General features: G+C 46.5%; 1 protein-coding gene across 1 annotated transcript in view; it reads right to left on the minus strand.

The window, feature by feature from the left end:
• The window catches only part of LOC137562071 (extracellular calcium-sensing receptor-like), a 29,719-nt gene extending 18,357 nt beyond the window's left edge, over nt 1–11,362 (minus strand). Inside the window, exons 1-2 of the mRNA XM_068273409.1 lie at nt 11,217–11,362; nt 10,538–10,666 (exon numbers count right to left, since the gene is read on the minus strand). Of these exons, the coding sequence (XP_068129510.1) occupies nt 10,538–10,666; nt 11,217–11,362 (275 nt within the window). The remainder of the gene's footprint in view (nt 1–10,537; nt 10,667–11,216) is intronic.
• Between the last annotated feature and the right edge of the window lie 751 nt (nt 11,363–12,113).

The raw sequence follows: 12,113 nt of genomic DNA on the forward strand, positions 1-12,113 counted from the left end.
GCATAGCAGGTCATCTTGGCACCTGCTTGGCACCTGTGCTCGCTAGATTTGGGCGCCGCTATTAAACCTATATATAAATTGGGTGCCAGTAATAGCCGGACCTTTAATTATGCACTGAGGGGAAGAATTTAGGTAATCAGTAGAGCTCCCTGCACTCCCTGCACCCAAATCAATTGTCACAAGAACATACATACACGAAAGAAAGGCTCTGGATAATCCAGCTTCTTCCCCGTCCCCCTCGCCTCCACAGATCCAGCGCTGGGAGCCCCCAAACATCTGTGACATTTCTCAAAGAGAGAAAACATATTTTTTTGCTAATGAACTAGGCTTAAAAATAGAGAAAAGAGGTACTGTGAGTACTTTTATGTTGAGAAACAAAGCTTTACACAGGGTTCACACTTACCCGTATATATTAAAATACAAGTCGACCTTGTGTACAAGTCGACTCCAATAGTCAACCCTTTTAAGCTGGAATTTTTTATTAACTCAAGTATAAGTCTACCCAGCAAAGTTAATGGCTGCACTTGGGGCTCAAGATCGGTTACTGCATACAGTAATTCAGCCATGCAGCACAGTGGCGTCGTGGTTAGCACTCTTGCCTTGCAGCTCTGGGTCCCTGGTTTGAGTCCCAGCCAGGTCAACATCTGCAAGGAGTTTGTATGTTCTCCCCGTGTCTGCATGGGTTTTCTCCGGACAGTCCGGTTTCCTCCCACATCTCAAAAACATACAGATAGGTTAATTGCCCCCTAAATTGGCCCTAGACTGCAACACATACACTACACAATACAAACATAGACATATGACTATGGTAGGGATTAGATTATGAGCCCCTCTGAGGGACAGTTAGTGACAAGACAATATACTCTGTACAGCAGTGCGGAAGATGTCGGTCCTTTAAAGAGGAACTCCTCTGAAAATAATGTAATTAAAAAAGTGCTTCATTTTTCTACATCTAATTATGTATAAATGATTTAGTCAGTGTTTGCCCATTGTAGAATCTTTCCTCTCCCTGATTTACATTCTGGCATTTAGTACGTGGTGACATTTTTACTGCTGGCAGGTGATGTCACTGAAAGGAGATGCTGCTTGCTTTTTTGCAATTATGCACTCCCTTTTATGCAGCCCAGTATTTGTTGTGGCCAGGACTTTCAGACCTGTGTTTTCTTGGCATTTCCTTTCCTCAAAGTATTACTTAGCACTGGGTACATTGCTGCAAATGGGAGTGTCACTATTAGTACACACATAACTCAGTATGCTCAGTGTTGCCCGTGACTCGTGTATAAGTCGACCCCTATACTTTTATGAAGTGAATCAGACCTAACTTTCTAGACTTATACTTGAATATATACCGCATTCAAAATTGCACCAGATTTGCAAAGTTGCAAAAACACATTTGTTGCACATGTAATGTACTGCAATAAACATTTTATTGTTTGAAAATGTTCTGCATTTAAAATTCGTATGGCAGCTCTGCTTACTTTCATGTGTGATTTGCAATTAATGTTTTAATGCAAGTGTAACGATTGTGGAATTCTCTCCGTGATCAGCGCACAGGACGCGCGCTGACACTGCGGAAATCCTCCACAAGCGTATATTTTGAGGGAACCCAGCAAAAGGTGCAATGCACCTGTAGAGGGAAATTCCTGTCGGCAGGTGGCGCTGTGGAGTGCAGAGGAACAGCTCCTCTGCCCCGCCACAGACGCCAGACAGGAATTGCACGAAGGGAAGAAACGCAGGGCAAGATAGCCCTGAAAGAGAGAGAGTAAAGCGACAGAGGGTATGTGTGTCCACCAATCTAGTCGCCACCCTGCGACGATGAACACACAACCAGGAAGATAAGGTGAGAAGGCAATCGCCAGAGATGGCGGTTGCTAACAGCGACACAAGACCGAATAAGCACAGATGAGGAATGTATGTATGTCCACCAATCTAGCCGCAAACCTGCGACGGTGGACACACAACAGAGGAAACCAAGTGAGAACGCAATCGCAAGAGAAGCGATTGCGAAAGAGAATGAGCACAGGGATAGAATGTATGTATGTGCCCCAATCTAGTCGCCAACCCGCGACGGTGCACACCCAACAGCAGAAACGAAGTAGGAACGCAATCGCGAGAGAGGCGATTGCCAGAGGTGACACAAGGCTTAAGCAAGACAGGGCATGAGAGTAGCAAAGGCACAGCAATAATACAATGAGAAGATAAGGAAAATAACAAACGCTAACTAAACGCGAACACCGCACTCATTCTCAACAGCGAACATGTTTACTGCGCGGTCTCTGCGTGTTAAGCACAACAGAGACAAGCACGCCTAACTAACCACTGACAGACAACCATGAAACATAGGACGCGAGCGCTTGCTTAACGGTTACCTCACCGAGCCTCCAGCAAGCGTTCGTATCAGACAAGACAGGTACACGAAAACAGGAATAAGTGAGAGATACGATCCACCGCTCTTTCCGCCAGAGCGAGTGCGATCCAAGTAAGGCAACAGAGCTTGTAGGATCCCTGCTCTTTCCGCCAGAGCAAGTGCGATCCAAGTATAGCAAGATAGCTTTAGCAGGATCCACTGCTCTTTCCGCCAGAGCGAGTGTGATCCAAGTATAGAAACAGAGCGAGCTGAATCCACTGCTCTTTCCGCCAGAGCAAGTGCGATCCAAGTACAGCAAGAGAGACAGAACAGGCAATACAAATAATACAATCCTGACTGCTCTAGCAAGGATGCCTAGTGCAGTCCCAGGAATTACTCTAAGCTAATCTTCAAACGATAATCATGGCTGACACTCCAGGAGTGTTTCACAGGACAAACCCTTATGACCAGCCACGTACTGTGGAATCACATAGTATATATAGAGCCAGCCTACAAAGGATGTGGCTAGCCAATTTGCATGACAAACGTATGCAAATTCCTCAGCAGCAGCAAGCTGCAAAACTGACAAAAGGTCTCTTTTCCAGGGACCTGTAGAATGCAGACCTGAACAGTGGTCAAAAAGCTGCCTGCCTGCGCAGGCAGCTGAGCGGATCATTACAACAAGTCAACGAGAAAAAAATCATATTTTGCATGAAAACTCAAATGCAGTTTGGACGTTAATTAAAGGTATTTTCATGTAAATTAGCTTCAGTTGTATTACTGCAGAATTCTACATACAATACTTTAGTTCTAAAAAGAATAGAAAATCACAAATGCAGAATTGTGCATGTGCAAAATTGCATGCTTTTTCTGCAATGATAAGGTGATCCCTCCCCCACTGAACTGCGCTGGTGACAGGCCTCTAAGCATTAACTCTCTACTCTTTACATTAAATTACTCTTGCAGGAAGATAGGAATTTGGGGAAATCTTTTTTTCTCTATTTACTCTAGAAGTCGCGGTCGCGGCAGTTTCGATCGCGAAAATAGTGAAAACTAAAAGGCGTAGGGTGGCGGTTTATATATCATTGGAAAGAGGAGAAAGAGGGCTTTAAAATTATATGCATCTTTCCATAGTTTCTGCACTGCTCGGAGTCCCTTTAAGTGCCCTCTCACTTTTTGAGTAGTGATTAATTTAGTAAATTTAAACATACATCTACAAATTTAAAATCTTTTAATAACATTTATATTTTTCCCTCCAAATAAAAAAAATATATACCGGTAATACATTAGAAGCATTTTTTTCTATTTTAAATTCTATGCAAGATGTCATTAAATTTCAGATTTTGTTAAAATCAATAATGCAGGGTCCCTTTTGATGAAGCACATGTAAAGGTGAATACACTAACACTGCAATATCACTTACATTTTCCTGTCTGCAAGCAGCAACGTGTTCAGCTATCGGGTGGTAACGCTGCCTGCTTTCATGCCCAGGCTAGGATACTATTTATACAGAGTTACTTGGCTTTTTGAATCTCTTGTGTCACCGTTTTAATTATGCGTAATCATCCAATATTCCTTATGCAATAACTAAAAATAGGACGATATAACTATGTAAAAAGACAATCGGAACTTATGTCATTACAGTGTTAGAAGATACTGTATGTTATTCTAGCTTCTTTAGTACTGGTGTAACTGATTCCCACTACGTGCCACAAAATTTCCCGGAATGCAAGCAAACATTAAAGAGGGATTAAACTCTGTTTTTCAAATAAGAAAAAAATGAATTCTGCATTGATTAACCACTTGCTGACCGCGCACTCATAACGCGTGTCGGCAAAGTGGCAGCTGCAGGACCAGCGACGCAGATCTGCGTCGCCGGCTGCAGGCTAATTAATCAGGAAACAGCCGCTCGCGCGAGCGGCTGCTTCCTGTCAATTCACGGCGGGGGGCTCTGGGAATAGCCTGCGGGCCGCCGATCGCAGCTCGCAGGCTAAATGTAAACACAAGCGGAAATAATCCGCTTTGTTTACATTTGTACAACGCTGCTAACAGTAGCAGCGTTGTACCAGATCAGCGATCCCTGGCCAATCAGCGGCCGGGGATCGCTGTCACATGACAGGCAGGAGCCTGTTAGAGGCTGCACAGGACAGATCCGTTCCTGTGCAGCCTCCGATCTCCGGGGAAGGGAGGGAGGAGAGGAAGAGGGGGAATCCTGCGGTGGAGGGGGCTTTGAGGTGACCCCCCGCCAGCCACACGCAGGCAGGAGCAATCAGACCCCCCCAGCACATCATCCCCCTAGTGGGGAAAAAAGGGGGGCGATCTGGTCGCTCTGCCTAATGTTTGATCTGTGCTGGGGGCTGTAGAGCCCACCCAGCACAGATCTCTGTAATAAGCGCTGGTCCTTAAGGGGGGTGGGTAAAGGCTGGGTCCTCAAGTGGTTAAAATAAATATAAAGCAGTGCCCCCCTTCCCCCTCAGTAAATAATTATTACACAGTTAGGAGAATGTACCTGCTTGAACCTGCAGCAATAGACCCTGCAAGGGATGCAGCTGCAGGGGGCTCATAAGCTACAGTGGGCCCTGTCCTGAGAGACTGGCAACTAAGGGCTCGGAGAAAAAAAGCTTTCTGCTCTCTGCACAATTGTTCTAGTGACTGCATCTGCTCAGCCACTGATAACGAATCATACAAAGTTTTGCAGACAAAGATTTGTAGACAGTCCCTGTTCGGATGCAGCAGAGTCTTGTATACAGCCCTGTTCTACCCCCAGCCTTTCTACCCCTTCCCAAGTGTCCAAGTACTGTGTACTTTAGTGATGCTCGAGAAGTCTGGGCGTGGAGAGAAAGAGCTTTCTATTCTCTACACAATTGTTCTAATGATGGGGGGGGGGGGGGGGCGGAGGTAGGCGGAGGGGGCCCCATCCAAATTTTTGCAGGGGGACCCAGTGATTTCTAGTTACGCCCCTGCCTGCAGTCCCTTATTTCCAAAGCTGAGAAAAAGAAGTCGTTTTTTTCACCCACTGTGATAACGGGAAAAAGTTTGGAGTGATGTTTGGATTGATAGCGATTTTGGAGCAATTTCAATTTTTGGAGAAATTTTACAGCAGATTTGGAGCAATTGCATTTTTCGTGCAGAAGTGAGCGCAAGATGGATGGAAAAATAATAATTCCAGTTGCAGAGTCTTCTTTGAACCCTCAGAATATAAGCTCAAATGGGCAGGGCTCTCTTTCCCCTTATAACGTATTACTCGATCCAATTCACTTTTTCTCCTAAATTTTCTCCTTGGAGATAATTTTAATCTTCCAGTTAAAATAACTTTTCAGCAAGAAATGTAAGGTGAAACAGCGCTGTCAACATTATTCTTCGTATTGTCTTGCTTGCTGGTGGCTTAAAAGGCATTTTATTTATAAGATGCTGCTATATCAATAAAAAAAAATACAACAAATAAGAATAATAGATAAATGCAGTGCACACTTACTGTAAATACATTTAACTCTTGCAAGCTGTTTTTGATCTTATGACTGCTGCTATATCCCCTGCTCAATAAACCAATTCCACTTTTTGTTTGTTTGTCTGTTGGCTTTTTTTCTGATGTTTCATGGATGTTTTGCCTGAACTGAGGGTCGTAATTTTTAAGAGCTTTATCGGTTTATTGGTATCGACCTACACTAATTTCCAAAATCAGCCTCAATGCTGCTGGTACCGTTTTCCTTTATGGTGGCCATACATGGTACAATAAAAACGTTCGATTATCCCGCTTATTCGATCTAAATGATTGAATCGAATGAAAATTAAAAAAAAAAAAAAATTCGATCAAGAAATTTGAACGATTATCCCGTTTTTTTCGAGAAAAATCAGATCGGACATGCTGGAAAAATCTTTATATTCAATCTAACGGAATAATCGAACTAAATTATCTAATCGAAAATAAATGAAAAATTGTACCATGTATGGGCACCATAAGTCTGATAATTCTTTTTCATTTCATGTAGTGCGGTGACAGTATGAAGGGAGGGACTAGGGGCCCTGACAATGGATCTGTGTCGATTTTTTTTAAATTTTTGAATATTCTTAAATAAAATTAGGTCATTTTTATAACATTGAACAACATTATCTCATTACTTACAAGTTCTACATTTGACATGTTTATACGTTTTACTTTAATTATTATTATTTTGGTTGCTTTTTAATTTTTCCCCTTTAAATGTACACACCCTTGAGTTTGTCTCCACCCTCTGTTTTTGGTTTTTTTTTGTTTGTTTGTTGGTTTTTTTTTTTTGCGAGGGAGGATGGATAATTGGATGATTTTGGCTGAATTGCCTTTTTTCTTTTCAGTCCAGTGTGCATTGCTACAGATGAACTCTAGATGGCGCACTCTGCTCTCATTTCTTTTATTTGGCTGCATCTTGGCTCCAGAGAATGTAATTATGAAATACTGGAAATGAAAATAATACAATAGGTTCCACATGTGTTTCTCATTCTAATAACATTTTCTCAGTTCTCAGTAGTGTGTAGAGGCTTTGATAATGTGACGCAACTATTTGTAAATTCTCCCCAGTAGACAACATGCAGAGGCAAATGATTTCCAATAAAGATGACTGGTTCTAATTTTATCCCACTTCTTAATGAAAATGTGATGTAGAATCCGACTTTTTTCCCACTGCATTTTTGGGGAATTAGCGGGAGCCAAGCTGGATCTCCGAATGGGGCTAATTAGATTCAGAAGGCAGATTGATTAACTGGCCCTCAAGGAGTGCAGCTCAGGTTTTGGTGGACCCAAGCAGTCCAAACCTTGAGGCCCAGTGCTGCTCATCAGGATTGCACTTGGCACATGTCACGTGGCACTTGGCACGTGTCACTTGGCAGTGTCATGTGACACGTGACAAGTGCCACATGGCACGTGCCAAGTGCCACGTCAATTGCCACGTGACACGTGCCAAGTGACAAGTCCGGCATGCTCCTGGCACACGTTACACCTGCTGCAGCTGCATTGCCCTGCTCCTGCTGCCTTTGCTGCTCCCGCCACCGCCAGGGTTCCACAGGCCACTGCTGCTGTGCTGATACCACCTATATGTAACCCAAAACACAATTGTTGCATAATTTTTTGGAGGGGTCTTGGCTGAAAACCGTCATGTCCCAGTTGTGCGGTTAGACTTTGGACACAATGTGGGCTGTACGACCGCTGTCTGGAACCTGGGCCTGTAGTGTTCCCCTTTAAAAAATAATGATGCTACATGCCTCATTTACCCTAAAAACGATTTAGAAGCAATTTAAAGGCAACTTCCGATTTTCTATCCGGATATCCGAATCCGCCGGATACTGAGGTCGGATATCCGATTCGCATTCGGAACACAAAATTTTGAAATCGGATATTCGACCCGGATTGGATATCTAGGTATTTTGAAAAGGGGTATCCAAGCAGCACTGTTGAGGCCCCCCTCTATGAAAGAAAAAATTGGTAGCTACACCACAAAACAAAGCGACGCGAAGCGTGAAAAGAATGAAATAAAAAATGGGTAGCTATATCACAAAACAAAGCGGCGCGAAGCGTGAAAAGAATGAAAAAAAAATGGGTAGCTACACTACAAAACAAAGTGGCGTGAAGTGTGCCGCAGTGAAAAATGGGCGTGGCCAAAACATGATGTGGGTGGAGCCAAATACTAGCAAAATACAGGCAGTCCCCAGTTAATTTATTTTAAGCATTTATATAGTGCCAACATATCACACAGCGCTGTACAGAGTATATTGTCTTGTCACTATCTAGTCCCTCAGTGGGGCTCACAATCTAATCCCTACCATCAGGGCCGGGCCGAGGCATAGGCTGGAGAGGCTCCAGCCTCAGGGCGCAGTGTAGGAGGGGGCGCACAATTCATTCAGCTGTCATTCCTAATTGTGTTTGAAGCAGAAAGAAATAAGAAAAGGAGATACATGGAAGTGACTACAAGCCAGATAACTAGATATTAAGGTGTTGGGGAGGTTGTGGGCCCATGGGTGCCTCTTAGTCTAAGAGCAATCAGTGTGTGACGGCTAAGGGTGGAGGGATGGAGGGGCGCACGTTGGTGTCTCAGCCTTGGGTGCTGGAGGACCTTGTCCCGGCTCTGCCTACCATAGCCATATGTCTATATCATGTAGTGTAGTGTATGCATCGTAGTCTAGGGCCAATTTAGTGATAAGCCAATTAACTTATCTGTATGTTTTTGGGATGTGGGAGGAAACCAGGGATTCCAGAGGAAACCCACGTAGACACGGGGAGAACATACAAACTCTTGGCAGATGTTGATCTGGCTGGGATGCAAACTGGGGACCCAGCACTGCTAGGCAAGAGCGCTAAGCACTACACCACGGTGCCACCCGACATATGAGATAGGGTATAGGTGGTGCCCTCAGTATAGGTAGCCAGCTATAGGTGTTGCAGTATAGGATTGCCAGGTGGTGTGGTACCCTCGGTATAGGTAGCCAGCTATAGATCCCCCCCAGTATAGGGAGCCCGTAGAGTTGCCCCCAGTATAGGTTAGATAGGTAGGTGCCCCCATATAGGTTAGCTCCAGTGGTGGAACGCGGGGACCATAGGAGAAATGAAAAGGCTCTATAGGGCCCAGAGCCTTCTCTCTCTTTAGGTGAGCGTGGTGTTTTTTTTATTTTTTTATTTTTATTTAACTTCAGACTCACTTTAAAGAGGAACTTTAACGACAAAACGTCCCCTGGGGGGTACTCACCTCGGGTGGGGGAAGCCTCCGGATCCTAATGAGGCTTCCCACGCCGTCCTCCATCCGTCAGGGGTCTCGCTGCAGCCCTCCGTGCAGCGGTGACGTCAATATTTACCTTCCTGGCTCCTGCACAGGCGCTCTGACGGCTGTCGGCTCCGAAGTAGGCGGAAATACCCGATCGCCGTCGGGTCCGCTGTACTGCGCAGGCGCAAGTCTCCGGCGCCTGCGCAGTAGAGCGGACCCGACGGAGATCGGGTATTTCCGTCTATTTCCGTGCCGAAAGCAGCCACAGCGCCCCTGCTGGAGCCAGCAAAGGTAAATATTGAAGCTACAGTCGGCTCTGTCGCCGGCTGTTCGGAGGGCTGCAGCGAGACCCCCGTGGGACAGAGGACGGCGTGGGAAGCCTCATTAGGATCCGGAGGCTTCCCCCACCCGAGGTGAGTACCCCCCAGGGGAGGTTTTTGTTGTTACAGAGTCTCTTTAACCCCCTTGCCGTTCCAATTATTGTGGCAAGGGGGCAGCGCAGCACTTTTTTTTTTTATTTAGATTTTTTTAAATCATGTAGCTAGCCTAGCGCTAGCTACATGATAGCCGCTGACCAGCGGCATCCCCCCACCCACTCCGATCGCCTTAGGCGATCTGCGCAAGCAGGAAATCCCGTTCACAACGGGATTTCCAGCATGGCTTCCCCCATCGCCATGGCGACGGGGCGGGATGACGTCACCGACTTCATGGACATCGGGACGTCAGAGGGAGTCCCGATCCACCTCTCAGCGCTGCCTGGCACTGATTGGCCAGGCTGCGTAAGGGGTCTGGGGGGGTGGCGGCGCGGCACGACGGGTAGCGGCAAATCGGCGGCGAGCGGCAGCAATTGAGTTATGCACGCAACTAGTAAAGTGCTAGCTGCGTGCAATAAAAAATAAAAAAATCGGCCCAGCAAGGCCTGAGCAATCCTCCTGCGCAGGTTACCCCGAGCTCAGCTCGGGATAACCGGTAAGGAGGTTAAAGTGCATTTTATTCTTGGAGAATTGTCCATTTTATATGTATGTATATAACATTTTAGGGTTTTTTTATGCAATAGTGGCCCTTGAAAAAAAAAACAAAAAAAACATAATCCTTTTTGTGATGTTTGGAGGGTGGGAGATTAGCAGGCAAGACATTAAACATGAAGTACATGGATTATGCACACAAACAAAATAGCCTCATCAAAACGCTTACTAAAAAGTGTCCCGAGTGTGGAGTTAATGCGTAACATGCACAGTACGTCCGGAGAGAAAATCACACTCATTTGTCAAACAATGACAGATCAAAGACCATGAAATTGCCAGCATGCGGCATAAGTTACCAAGTGATCCAGAACTTCAGAACATCCAGAACCTTTATGCGTAGTAACATAGTTACTTAGTGAGATGGCAAATGTATCTTGAATATCAAGATCAGCTTAAAGCTAATGTAACCCCGAATAAAAAAAAAGGCAGATACTCACCTAAGGAGAGGGAAGGCTCGGTCATAATGAGCCATCACTCTCCTCTCCCGGTGCCCCCGGTGCTGTGCTGGCTCCTCCGTTGGTATCCCATGCTGTGGGGACTTTGGAAGTCTTCGGGAGCCGAGTCCTCTTGAAGACAGGCGGCACACACGCGAGTGCGTCATAAAGGGCGCACACGCGTGCGCAGTGTAGAGCGGCCCGTCTTCGGGAGCACTCGGGCTCCCGACACATTTCCAAAGCCTCCCTTCGGCCGGGAGACAGCGGTATTTGACCGAAATGGTTGAATACCGCTACGGGGGAGCCAGGACAGCAGCAGGCACTGGGAGAGGACAGGGAATGCTCTATAGGACCCAAAGCCTCCCTCTCCTTAGGTGAGTATCTGACTTTAAAAAAAAAAAACGGTTCCTATTAGCTTTAAAGAGAACCAGAGGTGGCTGACAGCCTCACATAAATAAAGCCAGCTAGCGACAAGCAGATTGTCGCTATGCTGGCAATCTTTTAAGGGGGTGCAGCGCGGTGCAGGGGGGGGGGGGGGGGCTGGCAGCGGCGGTACAGTGACCCAGAGACATGTCATTGTGCACACGACATGCCTCTGGGTCCTATTAGGATTATAATATGCCACCTCGGGTTCTCTTTAAAGGGACCCTGAGCAGTAGATAAAAATGAAATCGGTACTTACCTGGGCTTCCTCCGGCCTACCGTAGGCCGTGAGGTCTCAATGCATCCTCCTGGCTCCTCTCCCAGTCCGGCTGGCGACTTCATTACCGGCGACACCCGGGCCGAGTGTCGGGCCAACACTTCCTGAATGGTGATGCTCCACGTCATTACGCCAGCCGTTACACGTTATCACGGCGGCCGGCATGACAGCACGGTTTTCTAATTCTGAACTGCACCGGACTGACCCACCGGCCGCCGTGATGACGGGGAGCGTCACCATTCAGGGAGTGTTGGGATGGCAATTGGCCCGGGTGTCGGCGGTAATGAAGTCGCCAGCAGGACTGGGAGTGGAGCCAGGAGGACTCCGGTAGACCTCACAGCCTACGGTGGGCTGGAGGAAGCCCCAGGTAAGTACTGATTTCATTTTTATGTACTGTTCAGGGTCCCTCTAAAGGGTGTCTGAAGCAAAAAAAAACAAAACAAAAACAGATACTTACCTAAGGATAGGTAAGGCTCTGGGTCCTATAGAGCCTTCCAGTTCCTCTCCTCGCCCCGTTGTTCCTGCACTGGCGATCGGTCGGAGACTGCTCTCTTCTGCTCTGGGTGGGCTTCAGAAGTCTTTGGGAGTACTCAGGCTCCCAAAGATGGGCCGCTCCATACTGCGCACGTGCGAGCACCTCTTTCGCGCATTCGTGCGTGTGCAGTACAGAGCCTCCTGGCCTCAGGAGCTCTCGGATCTCGCAGACTTCTGAAGCCACCCGCGGTGGGAAATTCAAATGGAGGAGCCTGCAGGGGAACAAGGGGACCAGGAGAGGAACGGGGACCCAGAGCCCTTAGGTAAATATCTGTTATTTTGTATCATTTTCGCTTCAGATTCACTTTAATGTATAAATAAGATAAATGAGAATTGATCCAGCAC

The sequence above is a fragment of the Hyperolius riggenbachi genome, chromosome 3, assembly GCF_040937935.1.
Source record: "Hyperolius riggenbachi isolate aHypRig1 chromosome 3, aHypRig1.pri, whole genome shotgun sequence".
In the NCBI taxonomy this organism is placed as follows: domain Eukaryota; kingdom Metazoa; phylum Chordata; class Amphibia; order Anura; family Hyperoliidae; genus Hyperolius; species Hyperolius riggenbachi.